This window comes from Phymastichus coffea, unplaced genomic scaffold, assembly GCF_024137745.1.
Source record: "Phymastichus coffea isolate CEN01 unplaced genomic scaffold, Cenicafe_Pcof_1.1 PCOF00132, whole genome shotgun sequence".
Classification (NCBI taxonomy): Eukaryota; Metazoa; Arthropoda; class Insecta; order Hymenoptera; family Eulophidae; genus Phymastichus; species Phymastichus coffea.
This window is the reverse complement of record NW_026706943.1, coordinates 442,659-468,546: the sequence shown is the minus strand read 5'-3', so window position 1 is coordinate 468,546 and position 25,888 is coordinate 442,659. Positions and strand designations below refer to the sequence as shown.

General features: G+C 55.3%; 1 protein-coding gene across 1 annotated transcript; it reads right to left on the bottom strand.

Moving 5' to 3' along the window:
• Positions 1-684: 684 nt before the first annotated feature.
• LOC131671676 (somatomedin-B and thrombospondin type-1 domain-containing protein-like) lies at positions 685-25,888 on the bottom strand. The gene is made up of 5 exons (XM_058948291.1): positions 25,233-25,888; positions 10,086-10,280; positions 9,607-9,727; positions 2,647-2,723; positions 685-1,833 (listed from the first exon to the last, which is right to left on the bottom strand). Exons 1-5 carry the CDS (start codon positions 25,453-25,455, stop codon positions 1,622-1,624), a joined length of 828 nt encoding a protein of 275 aa, XP_058804274.1. The 5' UTR covers positions 25,456-25,888; the 3' UTR covers positions 685-1,621.

Below are 25,888 nucleotides of genomic sequence, written 5' to 3'. Positions count from 1 at the left end.
GGCCGATAACGCACGTAAGAATGAAAGGATGCGGCATATTTATAATAGCGCAATTGCGGCTGGCGAACAGGTGTTAAAACAGAGCGCGCGCATATGCAGCTCTGACGCGCAATTACAACGGTGAAATTGATACTCTCGGGAGTGAAATATAAAATTGAGGCAAAGCGCAAACGAGCCTGTAATTAGGCATTTGCCGGTGCGCAACTTGCCAAATCGACGCGTGAGATGTTGCAATCAGTACGTGAAAATGCAATCAATCCGTGCTCCAGATCCAATGTGTACAGGGAGCAGCGAGTATACGTAAAAAGCGTATGGGCGTGTATTTGGTTGGAAATGCCGAGGAAATCTCACGTGAGATTACCTCATAATCCACAACGGCGCAGGCACGTCTGCTCTGTTATTTATCCAGAGCTCCTCGGGGCTAACTCGGGGAATTACTGCTCCTCGCAGGCACTAGCTGATCGATCGGACAGCTGAATTATATTGGTCGATAACAAAGTTGTGGTTGGTCTGCTACCTCTCGCTTTTCCTCGACTGACGCGTCAAGTACGCGGAATAAGACGTGTCTCGTTTGGTAATGGCTGTTGTTTCGCCGAGAGCTTTATTGCTCTGACGTCGTTGCTCCGGCTGATCGACCGACGATGCTGTTGCTGGCCTTTGGAAATCGGCATCGATGCTCGTTATTTTACGTTATCGTTCATGGAGATATAATAAACAAAGCTTGCGAATACTTGAATCCTTTATTACTTATCTTCTATAAAATACGATCTTTGATATGTGGAATCAATTTATAAAATAACTTACGTACAAACGAACTTTTTTTCGCTTTTCAGGTGATCGCCATACACGCCAAAAATCAATTGATTTGATTTGGGGATTTTTCATCGGTACAGTTCCTCGTTGGAACATACCATAATCAATTGTCTCACTTGCTGACATACTCTCTTTCGCTCTTGATTCATTCTTTATTTTATATTTTTACAAACGTCATTGTTTTCAACTTGTTTACTGCAAAATTAGAGCTAGGTACGCATAAAGTCAATCTTCTAACATTTGAATAGCGCTATGTTTCATTTGTTTTTCATCGTTTACTACACAAGCAAGTATTTCTTTGCCTAATTGATGTTTCGAGTTTTATTAACAGTGTTTATAAAAATATAATATAAAAAAAAGCATGACGTGAGAATAAACTGATAAGCGATCCAATACCTATTCATATTAATGGGCAGTAATCGTCATGGGCCCCGCGAAGTTTGGACCACTTGAAAACATTGAACAAGGCTACCGAGCGATTCCATCTTCGTCGTATAATAGCCCACGCAGGGAAAGATTTTCGTTAGAATGTTAATGAATGAAGTAAGACGGAGAGACAAAGCTTTTTTACTTAACAATAACACATCGATACAGAAACAAATAGAGATGACTGCCAGGCTGCTCGTTCCCTGTATCCAGCCTCGCGGGTTCTCGCGCAGAGACTTTGGCGATCGTTCGAGTCGAATGTTGCCGTGAGTATTGTCGTGATCCAGCAACATCGAAAGCGAAGACCGGAGGGATTAAAGGCCTGCTCTCCGCAGGACGAGCGTGTGGGCCGGCTTGCCGCGACTACAACGGCGACCTCGATCTAGACGAATATGAAGTGCGCCTGGGGCTGGCAGAGAGCCGCGTCGCACTCGGCACCGGTCTTCTTGGTGCGCATCCACTTGCCGTGGCAGTGAGCCGAGCTGAGCATGCTCCACCTCGTGATCATCGCGTCCATGCCGCCGTCGCCCTCGCATCGCCAGTCCAGCGCTCGGCGCAACGCCTGCGTCTGGCAGTGCACGCACACTCGTGCCCCTGCAACACAACGTTGCCCGCTGCACTCGGCGCACTTGTCGTTGTTCGGCCCGCTCCGAGGGAACCGCGTTACTCGATATTCCGAGTGTTCCGTGAAAGCGAATGGCCGATTATTGCCGCTGCTTTAATTAAACTTGACGCCTCTTTATGAACGCGCCCTCGGTTCATTTGTACCTGCTTGACATCGCGTTTTTTAGGGCCAATTAACGTCGTCCCGTTCCTCCTATCGACCGTTCGGTTTCGAGTGCAAAGCTCAGGGAGCTAATTAAAAATTGCAGAAATCCATTCGATCGGGAGCCGGCTGGGCAAGACTCTTTGGCTCGCGCCTATATTCCAATTAAAATGTCGCCCAGCGAGCGCGCGGACGCAATTTATTTAGCGGCGATGTCGTCTAGCATGGATTTTCTGCCAATTTAGCCGGACAAAGCGCGAGCCACGAGAGCACGATTGCAATTTGGCCGTGGATCTGGCTGTGATTCGCGGTATCAGCGGTCCGCAAGCTTGCAACTTCTTTCCGCTGGTCGTATTTGCGAGCGGCAATCGGGGGGACGCCGATCGAAGATCGCATAATCGCGTTAGCGAAATCACTCGGAGGAATCGCCGAGCCGAGCGAAATTTTCCATCCAGTCGGTCTATCTGCGGGCGAGCATCGCGAGGATAATCGAGCGGAAGGGGAAGCTGGAAAGGGATTTGGGGGGGGGGGGGGGGGGGGGGTCAGGAAGGAAACTCGTCCGCTCGACCGGCAGGGTGCGACAATGCGCGCTCGCAGCGAAGTAAAAAGTATATATCCACGTCTCTATCTCTCTCACTCACCTTCCGAGAGCTTCGACAGGCTGGGCTCCTTGTAGCAGGCCTTGGTCGCCTTCGTTATCGTGAACGTCACGCAGTACCTGCAACAAATCGCGGAGATGCTTGAGAGAAGGCGAGCGGCGCTAAATGACGCAACAGTTGGCTCGGAGACGCGGCTTTGCGAGCAATTATCTCGAAACGAGATCGAGCCGTTTCGGTTGAAGCGATCGCGCGGACGAGAAGCCCGAAGCCATAAAAAGAAAGAGCAGTTGGTCGCTGCCTCGCGGGCGCCCCTCGCGATAAATGTTGGAGCGCGTAATCCGGTCGGCCCGCAGGCATTCAATTAGCGACGCGGCGCGAGTTCTTTCAGCGGGTTCTTTATTAGCGAGGAGATTTCTCGCTCGCGAAACAGGCTAAACGGTCGGGCGCGTAAACCCGCCCAGCATTCGGCCAAGTTTGCTTCTCGGGTGACGTCGCTCGTTCGCACAATGCACCCAGCGCTCGGGCCAACTTTCGGCAAGGCACTAGCTATTAGCTGGGGAGCGCGCGCGCGCCTTCGCCCTCGCTCGTCTGAATAATTTGTCGGGGCCTTTGCTGCCTTAATCCGCTGCTAATACGCTAACCCGCAGAACTTTTCGTCATTACTAATCGATCGTCCCTCTGCAGCTCGTGCTTTTCTTCCGCGAGGCGCGTCCACTCGCTTTCCTTGATTAATCATCGGGCGCTTACGATGCTCTCCGCGGCGAGAGTGATTTTCGTTAGTGGCGTGAAAAACAAAACAAAAAAAAAAAAAAAGAAAAAAGGAAAAAGAGCGGCAGAGAGCCGCGCGCTGCAATCTTGGTAATGAATGTGACGCGAGGGCATCGGTGATTTCTGGTACAAGAGTAGTGCATTCTCGCTGGCAATGGAATTGGCAACAAGCTTTCTAATCGACAAAGTGGATTGCGGCGCGCTGGACTCGTGCGTCCAGGGCGAGTTGGCTCGCTCGCTCTCCCGCGCGTAAAGAAGTGCCGGGGAGTCGCTCGGCGGGGGCTCGGCGGGGAAGAGTAGGTAGGGTTCTCGAAAGGGGCAGAAGGAAAAGAGGCCAATCGGGAGAGCAAGTAAGTAACTCGCCGAGATGAGAGGAGGAGAACTCGGCGGCTCTTGTATTCCCTCGCGGCAAAGTTTGTCCGAACTCGCTCGGACGACCATTTCAATTGCACGAATCGGCGCACAAATGGCAGAGCTAGCTCTTCAAAAATGAACGGCACCCCAAAGATCGACGCTCGCTCATTTTCTCTCCGGTCTGCTCCTCCCGAGATTGCCGCGGCCGTCCGGTGCCTCGCCTCCCCTCGAGTGCGCGCTGGTGTGCGAGACGCTATACGGCGCGCGATTCTCCGATCGACGATATTGCCACTTCTCGCGCTATACCGTCCTCGCCACTTGGTTTTATTTTACGAATCCAACTTTACCTCCGAAGCTCTGTCATTGTCCGCGCTCGATTCGTCATTTTCTCGGGTGCTGCGCGCTCCCACGATCGAGCCCTGGTCGAATCCAGCGAGCGCTGCTGATTGATTCCGCTGGTCAGCAATTTCGAGCGAATTCCCAGTCGCGCGCGCTCTTGGCAGGATCAACAAGTGAAACTCGAGAATTCCTCGGGAGTGCATCTACAATGAGAGCTGTTCGCGTGCTGCGCTCGCGTAGGGCGGAATGCGAGAAAGCACATAAAGCACGAGGGTCCGTCGCGGCAGCAGAAGCAGCTCCGGCTTGTCGGACGGACGGACGGATGGACGCGTTCGGGGACGTGAAATATGTAAGCGGGAAGACGTACGAGTGACGCTCCTCGACGTCTCGCGCGATGCGTAATCCCGGGAGCTACGGAACGCCGCCCGACGACTGAACTACAGCGTACATAGCGCTGTAGCGTACAGCCGCTGTCACACCAGCTATGGTATAAATGCGATATCCGGTATCCCATAAAATCCACTCACGCTCTTCGTTTTTGTTGTTGACCTCTTCGCGAATGCCAAGAAGCCCCGGAAGATGAAAGAAAATGCCCTCAAAATGCCCTCTCGAACCTACCACACCGCGAGGAGATTGCCGCTTTCGCCGAGAATTTTCACCGATGGACCCACTTGCTGGATCGATTGCTCGATTAGAAACTCCTCCATACTGCGTCATACGCGAGGAGCTTTGATCAGTCCTCGAGTTTATTCTCTGCGCGAGGCCACCCGCAAATCTACGAAGTTGACGCTCTGTCCGATCGGACGAAAATTGGATTGCTCGGGAAACTAGACATTTGCAGCGGCTTACGTAAAATTCTCGCGGTTGACATTTCCATTCGTAGATCCGGCGGTGCGCGAAAACTAAAAATCTTACGAAGTCAACGAAATCCCAATGCGACTCGCGGAAAATCAAAACACAGAGCTTTTCGATTGTATTAACGGGTCGCACACCGGAATCGGTCCTGGTAGTCTCGATTAAAACTGCGCGAGGCGAGCGCGTCGACAAAAAGAGCGCAAAGAACAGCGGGGAAAGACAAACAGGACGAAAGTGAAACCGCTAGAGCCGCGAGGCTCGCGGCGAAAAATCGCGATGCGCCGAGCCGGGAAAATTATTATTCACAGCGCGGAAGATAAGTCAAAAACCGCGCGCCAGGTCGCATGAATATTTGCGCTGTTGGCCTCTCTGGACGCTTCGCGCAGTTCGCCACTATCCGGCTCGCGGTGATCGATCGAAAGTCTAACGTTTCCAGTCGGAGAGTAACGGGGCACGGCGTCGGACATTTGAAAAGCTAAAGTCGTGCGCGTGGCACGCGTTCGGGTTGCACTCGGAGCCGCCGGTCGTACAGGTTGTTGGGTGCGCGTTGGTCACGAGCCGCGGAGGTCGTTCCGCGAGGGCCGTCGCTTGAAATGTAGAGCGCGCTTATCGATTGCCAATAGCAGCCTGCGAGTCAGGCTTTCGCCCATTGTTTTTGCAGAGGGTGCAACGCCACCGAGTTATAGATAGACAAGTGTCCTGTCGTCGTCGCCGCCGCCGCACAAAGCGCTCAAGGGGCAGCGCGGCTCGCGATTAATAATAGGCACGCTAAAAATACCAATGCCCAGGTGTATCGACTGGGGGGGGGGGGCACGCGAGACGGACTGTTGATCTCCGAAAATGCTCGATTCCCCACGGACGGAATGCGCGGCATGGCTGGCTGCTGTCTACGGAGGATGCTTGCGCGAGCAGCGCCGACTGTATGCCAAGCGTGCGCCGAGAATACACGCTGCGCATACCGGCCTAACGCCCTAGTACTAGTTTACTACGAGCGCCGACCGCCGTCTCGTCCTCTCTCTCTCTCTCCGGCTGAGTGTTATGCTTGCGAGGCGCGCGCGCGCCCAAGTTTGCCTCTCGCAACTACGGCTCTCAGGCCATTCGCCAGCAGTCCTGTTAGTGTTTACGATATACACCTACTTGACATTTCGATATCCGGCTCTCGCGCGCCTTCTTGCCCTCTAGCTCGGGTCAAACAAAGCCCGCGGTGCTTGTAGAAAAAAAATAATGCTCCCGGAAATTGGCCAAATATTCATACGCGCCACATCGTAACGAGAGCGCTATCGTTGCATCAGTCATATTTGTTAAACAAATAAACGAACGAATAGCATGATTGTTTAATCAATCTAATGGACGCCAATATCCAGAATTGAAAATCTACAATATTTCAAGTACCAAAAAGGATAAAGCGAATAAAAATATGAGAGAATTCAAAGAGAGAACGGACGGGTATTTTGGCATTCACACGAACCCTTTGAAATTTCTGCCAAAGCAAAAGCTAATCTAGCCGTGGAACTGTTCATTGGGCGTTTGAAAGATAGCGCGGTGGAGGAGAAAGCACAGAGCGAGCGAGCGAGCGATAAAAGGAGTTCCGAAGGCAAGGGCACTTCCGGGAGCTGGTCATGTCGCGTAGCGGCCCTTAATCATAGCCCTGAATCTCTCTCTCTCTCTCTCTCTCTCTCAAACAGCGCAAAAAGTGTACGAGATCGCGGGCACTCGCGAGACCGGGAAGGCGCGTCTTGGTCGCCCGGTCCCCGGAGAGCTCTTGCCCTGGAAAGTACTCGCGCGCCCGTTGGAAGCTTTCATTTGGAAGGATGTTTGGATAAGGAAGCTTGCCGAGCTTGCAGAATCCGCGAAGAATCTATCGGCCGGCCGACACTGCCTCCCGAGCTCGATCGAACGCGCGAATCCGAGCGCGCGAGTGGCTTTTTATCGCGCGCGCGACTACTCGCGAATCGCGCTCTGCCTCGCCTCTGCAGACTAAATGAAAATAGATGCAACTGCAGCGCGATTCTCTTTGATATGGGCGGGTCTATCGGAATGAAATTTGCATATTTTACTTGCTTGCCCGAATGCATCAGCCGAAGCGAACGGTTTATGGCCTCGACGGGATTCCGCGCGCAGACACTTTCGGAAGAATACTCCGCTGGAATAAAAGGGCCTGCTTATCGACGTCGGCTCGGCGTGGCACAATGGCCGAAGAGCCGAATTTAAGAGTCGCAGTCAGACGCGCTCCGTTCGCTGGGCGTTTAGAGGAAGCGTGTCCTACCAGAGGCCGCTTTGTTGTCGGGCGAAACAATGGCAATCGATAGCCGGCAAGGCGCCGAACTCAATCAAAGCGAGGCCGAGTCGCGGCAAAGAGAAACGGGAGTCGAAAAGACGCGTGATTTGTGTGCGCTGCGAAACCCCCGTACACAAAGCTCCGAGGAAATCGCTCTCGAGCCCTCGACGAGCGAGTTCGACGGCCTTGCCGATACCAGAAGAGTAATCGAGCGCCCGCCGCTGCAAGTGGTCTTCTTTCGCTTGCGCGCGTCGCCTTGCGAGTGCCACTCGAAATTAGCCCGCCGGACGACTATCGCGCAATGTGCGGCTGCAGCGAGCAGTCGTAACGGCCGAGACGGGGAGTATTCTAACGGGGCATGTATTCTAATTCGCACAGCCAGTCGGAAGTTGGCCGGAGCGCGAACAGTGGATTAATCGTCTCGGCAAGGCGGCTGGCTGGGCGCAAGGTCGGCCATGCAAATCGAATTATGCGTGGGCGCTTGCGCTTGCGCCGAAAGTTCGATGCAATCGATAAAGCTGCTCGGCTCGAGCCGATGGGCCTTCGGTCCTCGGCGGTGATTCTCGATCACGCCGCGCGAGACAAGCTGCCGGCGGGAGGATTAGCCCAGCGCCAAGTTGCGAAGCTTCGTTCGACGACGCGTGCCGGCCAAGAGCGAAACGCCGAAAGCAAGAAAGGAGAAGGGAAAAGGGACGAAGAAAGAACGAAAATAGGCAGCGCGCGGGAGACGAGCTATCGGGGCCCGAGTGGCGCCGCCTCATTTGGCGCTATAAACTCAAAATTGCTGAAAATTGCGCTACCTCGTAAAGCCCTCCCCCGGGTCCCTCGCTCGCTCGCTCGCTCGCTCGCAACGCCGCGCCGGCGAGCGTAAAGCACTCGCGTTTAAATTAAACTCGGACGTCGGCCGCGAATCGGCTTGATTTTACGAGAGCCGGGCCGCACTACTCTAAATTGTCGGGGCTACGGCGCGCGGAGAATGGCGTAGGCAGCAGGCAGGCGGCATAGCGCGCCTCTAGCCTGCTTCGGCGCTGTCTTATGGAAATTAATTATTCGGCCGAGTTGCCAAGAGTGCAAATCCGACGACGACTGCGCGACGAGCCGAGGATCCGCGCGCCCTCGCTCTCATTAAGCGGCTGAGCTCCCGCAAGGACATAATCACGTGACGCGCCGCATTAATTTGTCGACAATCGCCGTCCCCCTCCCCGCGCCCCGAAGACTCGTCCCACAATTATTATTATAATAACCGGCGGCAAGAAACTCGGTACGCGCGCTATACGCTCCCGCGTTCATCATTCTCGCAGGCTTGTCCGATGCAGCGGGCCATTTCCCAGACGATTCGCCGCGCGCGCCGCGCCGTTCGTGTCTGACCACACTCGCCTCGCTTCTACTTGAAATTGCTCGGCGACTGCTCGTCGACATAGACGGAGATCTCCGCGTCGGCAATCCAGTTGCACGATCAATTTGCCGCGTCGCCCGAATGAAGACGAGCGTTTTCCATTAAATGTCGACATTAATCAATCCTCGTTACGGTAATACTGCCAATCGCAATTGTTAATGACACTGCAAACTAGGAGCGGCGGGTTCCAGTCGGCAATTTGCTGACGCCTGATCGAGCCGCGCTATCCGAGTTCAAAATGAAATTCAAGCGTATCGAGGGCAAAGTATTATCAAGGAGTTAATTATGCGGGAGTGCAGCGTTCTCTCGTGACGATCATCGTTTCCAACGGAGCCTTAGACACGATACCCTTCTCAGATGAATGGTCCATGAGCAACGCAAAAGCAGCGACGAGCACGTCGAAAAAGTTGCAATCCGGCGATAGCGCGAACGCGAGTAAATTTGGAAAGACCGGAGAGTCCCGGTGGGGCAGAGAAGGGTGAATCAAAGAAAGTCGAATGGGCAGTCGGATTGAAAGTAGCGGGCGAGAGAGCTAGGCGGGACTGGCGTGACGTGTGGGCAGCGTGGATTGCAGCTGCGCCAGTGAACAAATAAGGACGCGCGCGCTCCGACGTATCGTACATTTTTGTTTCGACTCGCACTCGCAGTTCGTTTTTTTTCTTCTTTCTTCCTTTCTTTCTTTTTTTTTTTTTCGATCGCATTGAATGGCTCGGCCAATTGTTTGACTGCGAGCTGCTGGGCTACCGTTGTTGGATTCTATTTAGATAGGCCGACGCTTTTCACAACCAAAGCGGACGCGCGCGCTCGCGGGTGCACCCTCGGAGAGGCACTGTGCGCGCGCGATTCAATTACATTTATTGCAGTTGCTCGAGATTCGCAAATAGTTGTTGGCGGCGAGCGATAGCTCGTGGAATTGGCGCGACTCGGTCTGTCAGCGGCAGACGCGTCCAAGCGCGGTTCGACACTCGTTCGACAGTTGTCGTCGTCGCGACAATGGCGAAGGGAAACTTACTCCTTGGTGACGTCGTGCTCGGGATCGTTCTGGTACTGCAGACGAAGATTCGTCCTGATGTCGCTGCTGTCGTTGGCATGTCGAACGTCTCCCAGCTCGGCGGGCAGCAGCAGCGCGACCTCTGAAAACAAATCGTTCACCCGGGTCACAACAATGGGAAAGCGACCGCGGGAGCCGTGGCTAATTAGGTGGGGGGGGGGGGGGGGGGCAAGTCTCGATGTCGCGCCGCGACGAGCCCAGCGACAAGCCTGGGACGGACAGGTAATCTGGCTAAAGGCCGATGTGCATGATATAGCCGCGGAGAAGAGCGAGGTGAGCTCGTCATTAGCGATAAGTGCTCCGCGCAACGAGACTCGGCGCAGTGTCTGGAGCTACGCCTGATCGCGGATCAGTGGGAAAACTATATCGATAGGCCGCTTTAGCCGCCGACTGCCGTCAGCTGCGCGGCCGTATTACGTGCAGGAGACAGGCGCACGTACCTTTGATGGCCGACTTGGGATTACGCCTGTGACACTTGGTGCCCTGGCAGCCGCGCTGCTGCACCAGCTGCGGGCAGTGCTTGCCGCCGTTCTCGGGCGCCCGCTCCACCAGCCGTGTCCTCGACTGAGCGCCCGGGCCGCACTCGCTGTCGCAGCCCGTCCATGGTCCCCAGCCCGACACCACGCAGTCCAGCACTGATGACACACCAACTGTCGTTACTGCCTTCTCTTTCGCGCTACCTTCCGCACTGGATTGACAAAGTGCGCGAACGCGTGCCGAGTGTACTTTTTCAAGTACATTGCTTTTCGATCCCATGATCGTTCGATTCATTAGCTCTCGATACGCGCAATGGATGGTGAAAACAAGCACAGAGGGGGAAAAAAGAGAAGAGCCACCTCGCAGAGCACATCGTTCGCTCGTTTGTTGGCGGGAAGAGTATCGTATCGGGTAAACATTAGCCCCCCGAGCGAGGAGCACCGGCAACCACCCGCCAGCGGGAAAGTAAACGATCGTAGCGGCAACTTTTATCGGGAAAACGAGCGTTCGATTGAGCATCGCGCGTAGTCGCCTCGATGAATGCCTCATGCAAAAGCAAGGCTCGCGATGGCTCAAGCGAATTAGCGACGCGCGCCAGCGCTTTGGAAGCAAGTGCGCAAAATAATGTCACGTGTAATATTGATCAGAGAGATTCATTCTGCGCGTCACTCGCGAGCGAAATGAAACTTGCAATACAAGGGCGAGCTTAATATTGCTCGTGCGCGTTTTGTGTACGCGTGTAGTAATCGGCTGATGCACTTTTGGCCGAGTGCTGCCAACAAACTTTTTCCGTGCCCGCGTAGCCCGGACGTGCACATCTGTTTCTTTGCGAGCTCTCCGTTACAGACTTCGCTTCGTTCAACCAGATTGGCGTATGCGGTTTTTTCCCTTCGTGTCTCGGCCGCGTGCCCAACGCCGTCGCGCGTCAACCACATTCTGGAAGCTCGTTCGATTGGTCGCCTACTTTCCGACGCAGCTGCTCGAAATTCGCTCGAAAGCTCGAGTTATCGCGCGGACCGAGGATATTACGAAAGCGTCGGGGACGAACCCAACCCCCGAAACGGCCGTAGAGCAGAACAAGAGGACATTCTGCGATGGATCTCGCTGAATTCTTTCGAGTCTTTCGCGGACCTTTCATCGCAGCCTCGTCAATTTCCTTATGCGAGCTCGCCATTTCGCCGTGTCTCGGCGTCTCTCGGCAGTGAGAGTCGTAGCTGCAAAGAGCCCGCGAGAGCTAAATATTTTTTTCTTTCCTCCGAGGGTCGCGCCCTCGCGCGAAGCACGGTCGTTACATGGAATCACTTTCTCGCCTCTACATCATGATTACTCTCAAATCTAAAGAATAAATCCAGGGGAAAATCCCAAGAAAAATACTGCCGTGCGGAGAAAAGAGAGAGAGAGAGAGAGCGCGCGTGCGCAAGACGGGGGAGGGGATGGGGGGACATCCTTTGAAAATTCTTTCATAGAGCTTTCTCCCGTCTTGGTGCAATCTTGGCGGCTTTGCTCGGAGCGCAAGGGCGCGCCTCGGCGAAACGCGATTACGAGCGCGCGCCGAGGATACGCCGCAAGCGCAAAGGCGAGATTTCCTCCTCTCGGCCTCCTCCCGCTCGCTTTTCATTACCAGGGCTTCGGGAATTACAGCTCCTTCGCGCCCGCGCCCGTTGACGCTCGCTGCGCGCGTCTCTTCTTTATTACAATATCGGATGTCCCCGGTGTCGACGACGAAAAGATGCCGCTCGCACCTGGAAATTACGGCTCGAGGCCCTTAAACTTTACGATCGCGGCCAACGTTAAACAAATAAAAAAGAAAAAAATTCATGAACCTGGATTATACGAGTTCGATTATGCGACTATCAATAGTTTCTTTTTGACTTCCCGTTCGTGAATCGACATTCGCTGATTTGAACCATTCGGTTCGCGCTTACTTCACGCAGACATTGCCAAAACGTACGACGATAACACGTCGATATGGCACAATGGGCGAAATAGTAAATCTCGAGCGAAGATTGTATCGGTGATTTTTTAAATCGCACGCGCTTGAATATCACAACAAGTCGATTGTTGTCAGCGAGACAGGCGGTTACCAAAGCCCACTCATTCGGCTAGGTTAAGTCAACTAAATCCATCGGCGAACAACGACGAAACAAGAAATGAAAACATGTTGCGCAGACGCTAATAACTTATCGTCAACCCGTAGAAAAGCCGTCTAAATCGTTAAAGTCACAGCAATAGCGGCGCACCGGCAGGACGATGCCGCGGAAGCACGATTCGAGTCAGCAGTCCTCGCAAAAAAGCCACGGGGGAGCAGGGGGAGACACTGGCGCGCGAAGAGGTACGTACCTGCGAAATTCCGAAAATCCGGGCGAATCACGCGACAAATTCATTTTGGCCGGGCGGCGGCGGCAGATTTTTCTCTTTCTCTCGCTCCCCGAGGATCGGAGTGTCTCCCCGGCCTTTGGGAGTGAGCCGCCACCGCAAATTGCAAGGTTAGAACGACAGTCGTCACGAGCGCACGAGGCTACGCGACAGCAGAATGGGAATCCTTTTAACTTTTTTTTCCCTACTTACCGTCGCGTCGCTTCCATCTTCGGGCATTTGCACTTATAATTTTTCTTTTTCTCCACCGCGGCGCGTCGCAGCTGCGCTTCCCCGCGAAGAGTTTGATTCATTTGCAACACGACGAAACGTTACAGCGCAGCGTCTCGTACTGTCGGCGCGAGCGCAGTCGACGCTCATGTGGATCCTCGAGGACATAATCGAGAAGACGCTGATGGACGCGAACCGGATGGCACGCGAGGCGGGCAAGCAGCGCGTCGAGCTGGCGGAGATCGAGCTGGCCCTGAAAAAGCTCTGCGAGGAGTATCACGCGCGCTGGCAGAGCCAGGCTTCCGCAGCGGGGGCGCGAGGCGCCGACGATCCGCCCCGTAAGCATCGTCCCAAGCGCCACTAGATTCCGCGAATCGCCCACACATTGTCAACGCGCTCGAATAAAATCTGACGGCTGCTTCGGCCGGTCAATGGTCATGGCTTTTGTTTGGAGAGCTAAGCGCACCCCGCGTGTCGCGGCTACCAGTTCCGTTGATGAACGCATTAAGATTCAAATTGCGCGCGTTTGCTTGCGCACGAGAAGAACGGCGACGTGCGTGCTAGGACGAAACTTCATCAAACATGTATTTTTAATCCCGAGAGCGGACGAGGCTGGGCGCTGCGGGGGTAGAAGAAGAGCCACTGAAAGAGCGCACAAAACCGCTACGAGGCAGTACACCTTCAGCCATTGGCCAACGGAGAAAAGATAAACTTTTGAGAAGGACGTTAGCTTGCCGGAGTCGTATACGCGAAAAACAGCGTAGCGAGGGAGCGAGAGGCGTATGCGCGATGTCGAGCAAACTTTCTCGCAGCTTACTTTGTCGTCGTCGTCGTCGTCGTCGTCGTCGTCGTCGTCGTCGTTGGGGGAAAGAGAGCCCGCCGAGGTACAGCCTCCTCCCTCCTGCCTCTCTCCTTCGCCGCGCACTTTTCAGGGCACCCCCCTCTCTCTCTCCTCCGGACGTTAATGTATTATGAAAAGTGCATTCTTCCCCGGTGCGAGCCCGGTGTCCTCCGGATTCGAGTTTAGCACTCTCTCTCTCTCTCCCTCTCTATCTCGCGAGGGCGCGCGCTCTGCAAAATCTTCAAACGACGATAAATTTGAATATGGCCCTTTGCCCGAAATTCTCGAGCGTGGCGCTGAAAAATTCAAGCGCGAAACTTGAGCCTCGACAAGCCAAGTTCTCGCCACTTCTCCCAAAGTACACGCGCTCCGAGCTGCGGAGTGTAAACACGCACGGTTCGCGCGCATAGTCGAGCGTTTTTCAAAAATCGTTCCGTGGCCCACGGCCGCAAGCCAGTTCCGGCCAACTTCGCTCGCTTCCGTCTCTTCGAGCTGCCGCTTTATCGATGCAGGCTTTCCGTCCACTATTAGCCTCAGCGCGCTCTCAGACGTCTCTTTCTCTCTTCGGAGATTTCGCGTCGATCTCGTCGCGACAGCGCTCGAACCTTCCGAAAATTGAGTTTCGCAAAATTGACAACGGTACGCTTATCCATCCCGTAGTCCGGGAAGCAAGTCCGTTGGCGGGATAACAGTCGAAACGACTTGACAAATTGCTTTTGGGAACAACAGTAGTCACTTTAAAAAGCAATTAATAAACGTCTAAAAGAGCAGTTGAATGCTATCGAAGCCGCCGCATGTAATTTCAATGGGTTCAGTGTTCGTCGGTTGGATGTTTCAAAAACTGCGTTCGCATTCATCGAATCGTGAAACTGTTCGTAGAATGGTAAAAGTATTGAAAAGAATGTAAAGTCAGGCGGATCCAGGGGCCGAGCCATCAATTAGCACGATCATTCATAATAGCGTGATAGATTGGCCCATTAATATCAGTTTCACGGGTGAGCGACGAGTCCGATTAAAATTCAGGAAGATCCCTAAATCATCATTAACGTGGAAAGGGGGGAGACGATCGAGTCGGCTCTCTCGTCTCGCGGGCCGCTCAATTTTCGGCGCCCTCGTCGAACGCGACGGGGCTCGTTAAAAACCCATACGCGCGGAGTCCGTTCGCAGAAGGATGCGAGTCGCGGGCAGTGGAACGGAAAGAGCGGGTGAAAAAAAGAAGAGGCATCGTTGATTTACGCGGCGCGCTCGAGGCCTTTGTTTAGCGATCGGCCTGCGAAATAAAGCAGCGCGACTCTCGGGCTGGGGGACCGCGGCGGCTTTCGAGGGAGCTAACTTTGCGCCCGCGCGCGGCTGTCTCTCCCAGACGCATAGGCGGCGGTATTCGCCAGAAATAAAGATCGCGCGCGTGTGCGAGGAGAGAGAGGCAAAAAAACAAAAAGACGAAAAAAAAACAAGAAAAAACGGAAAAAAACGAGAAAAAAAAAAGAAAAAAAAAAACACACGGTTGAAATATTTCGCGGGGCAGATTCTCTCGCAACTCGCCCCGCGGTCTCACGGGCGCATCCTCGACAAACTTTCGGACCGCCAACGCCAGCGCGGCGCGCGATGATCGCGCTCGAGCGAAATTCACGGAGCGCTGGGCTTGTTGATGCACGCGAGGCGCACGGGCGAGTCGATGGAGGCGTTTATTTTTTTTTCCCCACACTCGTGGCAGCGGGACGCAGGGTAAACAGTCGGCGAGCGGCTTGCTCGAAAACGAACGGCGCCAGGCGCAGCCAGCTCGCAATTATCAAGCAACGGTAATTGCCAGGCCGCGTCGCTGATCCGCGCAAGCGAGGTTTTAATTGGCGCTAAACTCGCGGCCGCGCGCGCGCGCGCGCGCTCACTTCTGGCGCGTTCGCGGAACGGAAACGATCTGGCGATGCTTGGCCTCGGGCCGCCATTGTCGTCTTCGCGGAAGCCCTCCGCCTCGAATCTGCTGACGAGCCCGTTCTCAATGATATTGTCCGCTGAAATCAATGCCCCCGACTGCGCCCGTGTTGATGAGCTTGCGCTACTCGATTACGCGAGCGTAGATCAGCCAAGTCGCACGGTCGTTCGTTCTCGGAACTTGCAAGTTCCGATCGGATTTCCCGAATGATTTGTCGGTGCACTCCGACGAGAGCGTACGAGGCTTGCGATTGATTCGTGCGAGCTTCGCCAAGCACGATTTAGCGAGCGCAATACGGCGAAGCTCGTCCCACGTCGTACGGGAGCTTCGAGGCAAGCTGCCGAGAGCAGAAGATAATGGACGGCCGGACGGCGTGCGAGAGGAATACGCCCTTTGTCGATCGCGAGCGAATCATAATCTTCGCCGTCTAGTCGCGAATTAAAAGCTCTACACGCGCAGGCAGACGTTCATTTATCATCGCGGAGCAAATTAACTCGGCACGTCTCGCATTTCTAAAGAGCTCGGCTTTCTCGCGCGTAATTACTCTCATTGGCTCTCGACGCGCCGCTATGTATCCAGCCTACGTGTCGCGCTGTCCTCTGCGAGCAATGGCGTCGACGCAGTCAGATCCGCGCTGATCGTTATTCCCGTTCCTCGCCGCTCGCCTCCGATACTCGCCGCGAGCTGCCGACTCCGACTCCTAGGCAGACGAGCTGCAAACATTTTCGGTGAGCTCGTACTTCAACCTGGCTGGTTTTATCGTTATCGAGACTCGTTTTTCTCCTTTTTGTGAACGCTCCTCGATTTATGATTCCTCGAACCACTCGCTTCTATTTAGTTTCTTTCCTCGCGCGTATTTGATTTATCCGGAGAGTATTTACAACCAGCGGGACACCAGTGTGAATTCGATTCGGTTTGACGTCGGCTAATTTACGTCTTTCGCAAGAGAATTCACTGCGAAATTCCGACGTCGAGACGGTGCACCGTACAGCAAAGTCAGGCGAAGTGCAGCTCCTTTTGCACGGCGCGAGAGTGGAAAATGCGCGGACTAGTGTCACTGAACTCGGAATAGCGCATCGCCGGCGCGCAAAAAGTTGCTCTCGCGGATACTCGTCGCACTCGTCCCCGACGTACTCGGAAATCAGGATCAAGATAAAACAAGTGCGCTCTTCTCGTTCGAGTGTACCTTCGCGAGTGTTCGAGTGCGCAGCGACATTGTCAACGAGAAAACGGAAGCGCGATCGTTCGTAACTCGCCAATAAGCGTCGGGCGCAAAACAAGCAGCGATAAATTTAGGTAGCGGGCTTTTGGAGAATTCGCGTCATTAGCTTTGATGCGACCAAAGGCTTGGAAACGCGGTAAAGTGGGCTGGGAGTGCAAGGGACAGAGAGAAAAAATTGCCGGCCGATGGCGGAGCAGAGAAACGTAGGTAATGAACGCGGACGATTTTTGATTAGATTAGTTAGCGGCGCGGCATCAATTAAACGCGATGATGCAGAATTCTCGGGCTCCCAGCGAAGCGTCTTTCGGCTCTCGTAATTAACCGGACCAATTAGCTCTTCCTTTTTACCTCGCTCCCGGTGCCAGCCGCCCGTCGACCAAGCCAGCTTTTAACCATTTGCTTCGCAAGCTGCGACGGACTGACGTTGATAAAACGCGCGCGAGAAGACAGCTCCCGAAGAATATTCCGAGGAAGATTAGCTGCTGGATGCTTTTACGATCCGTCATCGTTGGCTTTCCACGTCTCGTTTGCGATGCTTCACTGTCCAGCTGGCCTCTAGCTGTGCCCGGTGCGGCCGAAGCGAACGCGCCAAATCTTTGCGTCGCTCGCGAAAACACTTCTGGAAATTCAATGCGCTGCCATAGAGGGACAAAGTGATAGGCGGCAGGATAGCGCAAATGATTTATTCACGAAGCAAGAAGTTTACGACGCCAGCCGAAAGCGAGCGCCCCAACTTGTTCCGCTAAAACGTCTTTGCCGGATACCTTTTAGGCCGTAAGATCCCGTCAGACTAGGTCGACTGAGATAAAGATCGACGGTTACAGATGGGCCTCCGATCCGCGACACGTGCGGTACGATTCTTTGAAAAATGGCTGATACTGCAATTTGATAAAGCTGGCTCGCTGCGAGGCAGCAGTCTTGAAAACAGCTGTTGACTCAATAAAATAAAGTGCAACAGCTTTGAGATATGTCGGAGCTTATAATTTTCCTCATAAAACTTTCATTCGACCACGCGGAGAGGCAGCGGCAAAGTTTGGCCGTAAGCCGAGAAAACATTTTGAGAGGTGCGGCGGGTCGAAAAGTTTCTCGGCCGCGGCGCTGGGAATTCAAATCTCGAAGACGCGAGGAGCCAGGAAGCAATCAGGACGCACGGCTCCGCGGCCAGCTTCGCCGTTGCCGAGAGCGCGCGGCAACGTTCCGCGCGGACCAAATCGGCGCGACTGTCCGCGGCAATAAATATTCCACGCGGTGCGCGCGGCCAATGGCGCGTGTAATTTTTCGACGCGGCCGCGCAAATGAGCTGTGAATCCAACGGCCTGGCTTTACGGCCAGGTGACCGCGCGCGCCTACGCTGCTCGGCTCTCGCGGGCGATTCGTTGCGTCCGATCGCATCCTTGCTCGCTGCAGGCTGTTATTTTTCGCCTGCGCCCGAGCGCGGTAACACGTGTTTTTGATTGGAGGGGCCGTTTCAAAATTTACGGCCCTCTAAATCGCTCTTTTAATAAAGTTACCGCCTATCTCCGCGCCGCGTTACGTCTTTGGGGAATGTCGAGAAAGCCTTTTATCTCTCCCCTCCGCGATGATCTCGTTCGAACGAGTCGCGCAACAACGTCTCTGTCAAAAGCCCGATAGAACGAGCTTGCAGTTTTCGACTGTTCGTGTTTGTTGCTGACAATTTTCCGCCTGGCACAGCGTTTTCAATTGCCCTCCGCGTTTTAAAAGCGAAAAAATCAGGCGGATCAATGCAAGTTAATTAGCTCAATTAAGCAAAATTACATTTTCATCACGTATATAACATTTGCGTTTCACTTAATATGCGCGGCTTGTTAAAGTTCTTATATCGAGCTCGTTAAAAAACTTTCCTTTTTCTTTAATTTTAATTATTCGTCTGCGGCGATAAAGGGTCAAATTTGATTTTTAGTTTACAGTTTTTTCATCGTAGACGGCGAGTTATTCGATTAGTCAGGCAGCAAACGGAACGAGCGATATAATTTTCATCTTCGGACAGGATATTTAGGCAGGCAGAGACCGCAGGAGAGCGAAATTGAAAGCGCCGCAAGCGTTTGGTTTTAATCGGCATCCGCCCCCCCCCCCTCGCAGTTGGGCGCCACGGCGTAGTTTTACCGCCTGGGCTATTCACCAGGCAACACTTATTTTGCAAAGCTCGATGAGTCGAGCGGAGCGCCGAGTAGTAGACGACGAGAACGGACAAAGAAAGCAATTCAGCCAAGCTTGCTCTCTGGCAAATTAAGTTTCAGCGAAGAAGCGCGCACGCGCGGCGAGATGGATCGCCGCGCGAGCCAAGACGTCCGGGCTTTCTTTCAAATTACGGCTCAAGTGCGCCAGGATGTCTAAAGGGCGTCATTAGAGCTGTCAGCGCAATTTTCAATAGTGCCCGAGCTGCCGCTCCTCAAGTGCCGCGGCGCACCCGCTGTCCGTAGCTTCTTCTTATTCTCTCTCGCTTTCGCAAAACCAACCGCTACCCTCCGTACTTTTTTCGTGCTCCTCATCTCTAAAAAGCTGTTTTTAATATTTGAAAGCCCGGCCTTACTTGTTTCGCTCTTCGCATTTGGCTTGGCAGCTGGCATAATGGTCCGATTCGCGCAGGAGAATCCTCGACTTTGCTGACTGGTCCGTTCGGTAATCATGCGCGCAAGTGGCACAAATTGGGCGCGGCGGACACGAAGACGTCCGCGAGTCCGAGGGTAAAGGGCTAAAAAATCCCGTGGCGCCAGCTACTTTCCAGACAATAAGGCAGCGCCGACGTGGAGTAGATGCAGCGGTGACGTCCATTAATCAGCGCGAGCAAGCGCAGCCTGCGACGCGCAGCCTCATCCTTCAGCCGTGCAAGCTCACGTCTGCTTTTAGTGCGACGCGCGCGCCCCTTGTACGTGTCCCCATCCGCGACGAGGCGACGACGCGAATTCATAATAAATAAATGCAGCGCGGTCGCCGTCTATCGGGCGAGCAGGAGCGGACTACGCGATCGAACGTAACCCGATTTGGCCGCGCGCCTTCGCCCTCCCCGAGTCGCGTACGGTCACTTTGCCGGTCGGCTAGAACTTCTGCTCGGTCGGCCGATCGATTTGATTTCCCTGAATGGACTTGGGAAGCGCGCGGTGTGCAGCCGAGCCAACGGGATCAGCAGTCGTCTTTTCAGCCGAGCGCCGCGCGTTCCGACGGGATCCGACGCGGACTTTATCGAGAGAGCGCGCGTAACGCGGCGCGAAATCAACGAGTCGTCGCTGCGAGCTCATTAAAATCCATCGGAGGCTCGATTGCCCGCGACTGCGCGACCTGCCTGGCTCCCTCGGTTGCCCGCGCCCTTCGCCGCCCGCGGTTACCCGCGCGTCTGTCGCGCCAGCTGCGCACTCGTTTATTTCGAATCCCCGAGCGAGGCTGCTCGCGAGCAGTTTTGCTCTTTATTAGACGCGGCTTTCGTCGACCTTACTAAATACCTTGCTGCCAGCTTACGTATACCCCGAGAATTCGAATGAAAAGCTCGATCGCTCGCCGTCGACGCTGGCGTTTACACAGTTTCGGCGTGATGAAAAATTCCAGTTTCATAACGACGATTGTTCGCGCTATTAAAAGAGACTGTTTGCCAGTCGCGCCGATAAGATCGTGCTCGAGGCCGAAGGGACGGGAAGCGAGCGCGAGCCGAACTTTCGGTTAATGTAAATTTTTTGCGATCGAATTCTTCGCCTCGGCGACTGTTGCGCTTTCGTTAGCAAGTGAAATGGGCCTGTTCGTCGGGCGTCGCGCGCACGAACGGGCCGGTTATGCAAATGCCAGCCGAGCGAAATATTAGGCGCGCCCGAGTTCTGTGCACGCGAGCGGGGGGCCCGCCTACGAAAAATGAGGGTCGAGCCGCGCTGCGGTCGTCGACGACATCGCGGTGGACGAAGTTGGCCGCCGCGACGGGCGATCGCATCGGAAAGCTCTGGCAAGGAGACGCGAGGCGCTCGGCTTGTTCGACGCGCAGCGGCACTTTTGTTAATGATCTCCGTGCAAGTTTTAGCGCATTGTTAGGCGAGCTCGCCGCCCGCAGCCGCTCTATAGCGAACGCTCGGCACTTGGCGTGAGGCAAGGCCTGTGAGCCCGACGCGACGCCGCTGGATGAGCCGCGAACGAGGGCGAGACGGCTGTCGGCAAAATGAATGCGCGAGACGCGCCATTAGCCCCTTGCAGGCTCGGAAAATCTCTCTCTCTCTAGCGCACTAGCCAAAATGCGCGCCGCCCTCGTTAGCCTAATGCGAGATTTCGCGCGTCTTGTTTGCCTTTTCTCTCGGCGCTCTCCAATCGCGATCCCTCGTTCGCGCGCGTGCCAGCCGATCGGTCCGTCGAGGATGACTCTTTCGAAACGGCCCTCGGAAAGCCGGCGTACGAACGGGCGCTCTGGCACACCTCTTTTCGAGAAACACCGCAGCTCGCGCGCTCTAGTTGGCTAAGGTACTACGACGAGCCATCGGAAGCAGACGCGCAGTGATGAGGTTATTTCTCCCCCCCCCCCCCCCCGGCTGCAACGCTCTCTCGTCCCGCGTGCGATTTCTATGGCTCGTTTGACAAATGCCAGTGTTAAATGCGCGCCAAGCTCGTGAATCAACGGAGCATTACCGCGAGAGAACGAGCTGCCGTGAATCGTCGAAATGTGGCTCGCGCGCTCGACGTGTCGCTCGGCCGAAAAACAAGACAAATAGTGCGGTGCCTGTTGCCGGGGAATATGTCCGACGCGCTGTCATTTGCTTTAGAACGGCATCGAGTGTCGGGAGGGGGCAAAGGAAAACGAACGGAGAGCGAGCGAGATGGTCCGCGAGCAGTATTTTCACTGAATCAATATTTTTCTTGGCACGGTACTGAATACCGCGGGAGGAGACGAGACGAGGCGAACGGAAGAAATCGCGAGCCCGCGAAGGAGCCAGCGAGGTAAGGACGAGGAACGAGATAGTATCGAGAGGCGGAGAACAATGAGCGCCCGCCGTACGTCGCTCCGAAGCTATTTTAATAAAGGGACCGCGTGTGCGCGAATTCCGAGAATAGAGCTGCAGACGTCGAGCCGGGCTCGGCCCTGCTCCAGCGGCGATCTCGCTGCTGCCACCGAAGAACGCGCGAGTGTGTGCGTGCGCTGAAAAATCTCAACAGCCATTTGCTCTTGAATCTGCCTACGTAGACAATCCTATTTTTTTTTTCGCAAATGAGCTGATTTGGGCTTCGTTTCGCGAGCAGACGTAATAGGAATGCGCGGATAGAGGATCCACCAGAAACGCGATCACTGCGAGTGCATCAATCGGGTAAGACGTCGTCGGTTTGTAAAATCGACGAGTAGATAAGACGTAAATTCTGAGGAACGAAGTGGATATTTGGAATGGAGCGAGTAGGTGCGAATGCTGAAAACTCGGCCGAGACAAGGAGGAAGAAGTATGAGAATAAAGAAGCAGAAGAAGAAGAAGAAAGGAGGCCCGCGAGCCACGTAAATCCATCAGGCTTTCGGCGCCCCAGCTCTCTCGCGGCGGTAGCGGCGTGCATACGCATCGGCGAAGCCCGGCGGCAACGACGGCGGCGAGTTAGCTCCTCGAGATAGTTCGGAAATTTACGATAACTGCTGGGCGAGGCGCGGCTCGGCCTTTGAAATCGCTGAGAGCACGTATCGCTCTGTACGTGCGCCTTTGATTTACGCCAGTCTCTCGCGAGAGGTGCGCGAGCCGGCGCGCGGACCGCGGTAGTCATGGCTACGCGCTCGCGAGAGCGAGAGCGCCGGGCGCTAATGCGCTCCGCGAGCCCCCGTGTCGCGGAATAAGACGTTCCCGTTGCGCCGCCGCCGGCCCAGATTCACTCGCGGCCGTAAATGCTTTTCCGCCGCGAGCGTGGGAAGCCGACTCCGCCTTGTGCCTCGTCGCCCCGAGTGATCGCCGCGCTCCTCGTGACGCGTCTCGCGCTGCCAAGTTTGCCCGCGCACCGAATTGACGACCCGTGCCCTCTTTACCGCGCGGCAGCCTCGTTGCGCCGTCCGAGCGCTTGAGGCGCGTCGCAAAGTGGCCGTTCTACGCGACGGGAAAAAGCGGAGCTGTTCGTTTAAAAAAACAATAGCCGCGGTAAAGGCGCGCGCCGCGAGTGCCACGGTAGCAAAAGCAACCTACTTGGTTTGCAAGGTTTACGCGTAAACGAGCGAGCGCGGTGGCTGCATCATTCGCCCGACGGGGAGAGCGAAAAGGGAAAAACCAACGAGCGGCCTTGAGAGGGACAATAGTGGCGTTTGTTCCCGTATAAAAAGTAATAAGCCGTGTAAAGAAGAAAAAAAAAAACGAAAAAAAAACTAGGCTGCGGAGTGAGCGCGTTACAGCTTTCCGACCCAGAAGCGGCCGGGCAAAAAGCAGCGGCAGGGCACAATTGACAGAGAGGAAAGCACGTATATCTAGGGTCAACGGCCCCCTTGCCCCTTCCAAACCGGCGCTTATTGTTTACTGAAGGCTTTCGCGAGGAGGAAAGCTTTGCCGCCACTGCAGCGGTTCCGCGCCGAGTCAAGAGAGAAAGCCAAATGTAGTCACCGAGATGGAGCGCACGAAGTGGCATCCGACGCTCGCTCGCGCGTCCTTCCGTGTGTTAAGCGCGGTCAACTCGGCCCGTCTGGTTTTCCTCCTCTTTACCCCTCCTCCTTCGCGTTCTCTTTTATTTTCGTTTACGTTTGCTTCGCGCGATACTGATTTCTTAGGAGTAATCGTCAAATTTTCGCGCTAATCTTGGAAAGCGTTACGCGGGTTAAAAATAACACGAGACGAACGGGAAGGAGCCGGTTCTTAATCGAATAAATATTGATGCTCACTTAAGGATTATAATTGGGTAGCGATGCCGATTCTGGCTCGCTCTCTCTCTCTCTCGCCGCGCGCAGCGACGCGAGCGTCGACGGAGGAAATTAAACGAACTCTCGAGTCAATATTGTCGTTTCTCGAGCGAATTCGAGGATGATCGACAAACGCATTGAGGACGCATGAAAAATTGACGGCACTGCTGTATTGCCGCCAGGCTGAAATTTGGATTCGCGCGCGCACCTCATGAAACGCCCAATCGAGCGGAATAGATGACTCGCGCTCGGCCCTAATTAGGCGCGCTCTGGGAGGCAATTAGGCGCGCTGTCGCCGCGCACATCCATTGTCGAACGTGCGCGCGACGCGGCTTCGCCGTGTCCCCCTCGGTCGCCTCGGCTCCTTGGAACGACGCGTCGCCTCGTCGCTTTCTTTCGCGCGTGCACGACGAGCTGCCTTGTCGCGCGCCGGTGTCGCTCGCGTGGAGGCGAGGCACGATCGACCGATAATCGAGCGTGGCAGTGGCGCAAAAATGGGTTATTAGGTGCGCCGTAGTGGAACGCGCCTGCGGCTGGCACTTTGGCAGCACGCGCGCCACAAATCAGCCTCGCCGGGCCTCTTCGCGCCACGAATGCCATATTTCCCGGATCGCTCGGCCGCCCATTCAATTCGCGAGGAGTGCGAGTGATTCATTCGCGATTCCCGTGTCAGGCGCGCGCGCAAAGCGGCCGTACGCGATCCCCGCAGCCGTGCAGGCGCCGTACTCTCGGTCGCGGGCCGACATCGATCGCGATGCAGGCCGACGCGGCTCCAGCTACTGCGGCGCGCGATGAACATTTGAGCGCGAAGGAAAAGCCCGCCGTCGAGTGATTACGGGCGCAAAGCCACGCCACGCAAGGTGCGGCTCGGGCAGCGGCGATGGCGAGAGCAGGACGAATCCATGGAGCTTGTCGACTGTGCAGTCTGGAGAGGGGAGAGCCGCGTCGAAAAATCGAATCTGTCAAGGAAAATGGCTTTTGTACGGCGGACCGTGGCCAATGTACTTCGCGAGCCCGCGGACGGCCACTCGATCCGACGAACCCTTTGTTTTTCGGTGCACGCGGATTATCGATCGGCAGCGCGGCACACGGGCGTCCTCTTGATTTTTCGCACGCGTGCCGCGGCTATCGGGGCTTCTTCCTTTGCCGGCTGGCTTTTTCAATTTCGCGAGCGCGCCATCGAGCCGTTGAGCTCGTTCGATGCCGGCCTGCGATTGGAATTGTCAGCGGTCAGCCGAACCGTCGGCCCTCGGAACATTTTCGACCACGTCGAGCCCAAAAACGTGTTGTAAATGGAATAGCCGGAGAGCTGCGGCGAGGCCGACGCGATCGCGATATCCCGGTCCAATTGCAACGCGAGGCTCGCTCATGAAATCTAAATGCTGCCGGCAATTAATAATTTCGTCGGAAAAGAAACGAGAAGCGAGAAAGCTGTCCAACTCGTAAGAAGCTTATTCTTGGGGGAAGAGAGAGAGAGAGAGAGAGAGAGAGAGAGAGAAAGAGAGGGAGTGAGAGCGGGAGCTTGCAAGTTTAATAACCGGCGGTAAACTTGGCGAGAGCGGCAGCCGAGCTTTCCCCGAGGGCCGAGCCGGCGCTCGGCGTTGCTAATAAACTGCAAGATAATTGAAGTGGGAAAGAAGAGGATCGTGCTCGCTGCAGGCTGATAATTAGTCTCGTCGAGTCGCATACTGACCTCCGCAAGCCTCCTTGAAGTCGGAGCAGCAGTCGCCGAGCTTGAGGCACGCGTGGTCGCAGTAGCAAGGCTTCTCGCTCAAGCTCTGCAGAATGGCGTTGGGCGAGGTCTTCTGCACGACGCAGGCCGAGTCGCGGCCCGGACAGCAGAGCTTGAACTCGGCGCAGCTGCCCGCCGCTGCGGCTCGCGCGAGCGCCAGCAGCCACAGGCCCCACAGCAGCATCTCGGCACGGCTGACCGCCGCGGCAACGGAAAACGAAAAGTGTGGCGCGGCGCGCGCCGGACCATGCACGCGACCACCTGCTCCCCGCCTGGCCCGCGGCCCGCCCGAGAGCGGATCGAGTCTCGGCGCGTCGACAGCCACGTGCTCGCGACTCCGCGGCGGCGAATCTGGTGCAGCTCACTGGCAGCGGCTGCGCGGCCGAAAGCTCGGGCGCACTGCGCGCTCGCGGCTCTGCACTTGGCGAGGAGGCTGCCTACCGGTGGGCTGTAGGCTCCCCGGTCGTCTGCAGGACTGCATGTGCGAGTTGACGGATGAAAGAGCTCGCGGTGGGCCGCCCCACTCTCCCTCTCTCTCTCTCTATCGCGCGCGCGCGCTCCGCTGTACGCTGCGGCAGCCGGCGAGAATCGAGTCGAGCGGGCGAGAGGATCGCCTA

What these genes read in the sequence shown, in the direction of transcription:
- LOC131671676 (XM_058948291.1), bottom strand. Translation starts at nt 25,455, where the DNA reads ATGCTGCTGTGGGGCCTGTGGCTGCTGGCGCTCGCGCGAGCCGCAGCG. An exon ending in CTTCAAGGAGGCTTGCGGAG is followed by an intron (nt 10,281 to 25,232) that starts GTCAGTATGCGA and finishes GTGTGTCATCAG; the next exon opens with TGCTGGACTGCGTGGTGTCG. An exon ending in GAGCACGACGTCACCAAGGA is followed by an intron (nt 2,724 to 9,606) that starts GTAAGTTTCCCT and finishes GATTTGTTGCAG; the next exon opens with GTACTGCGTGACGTTCACGA.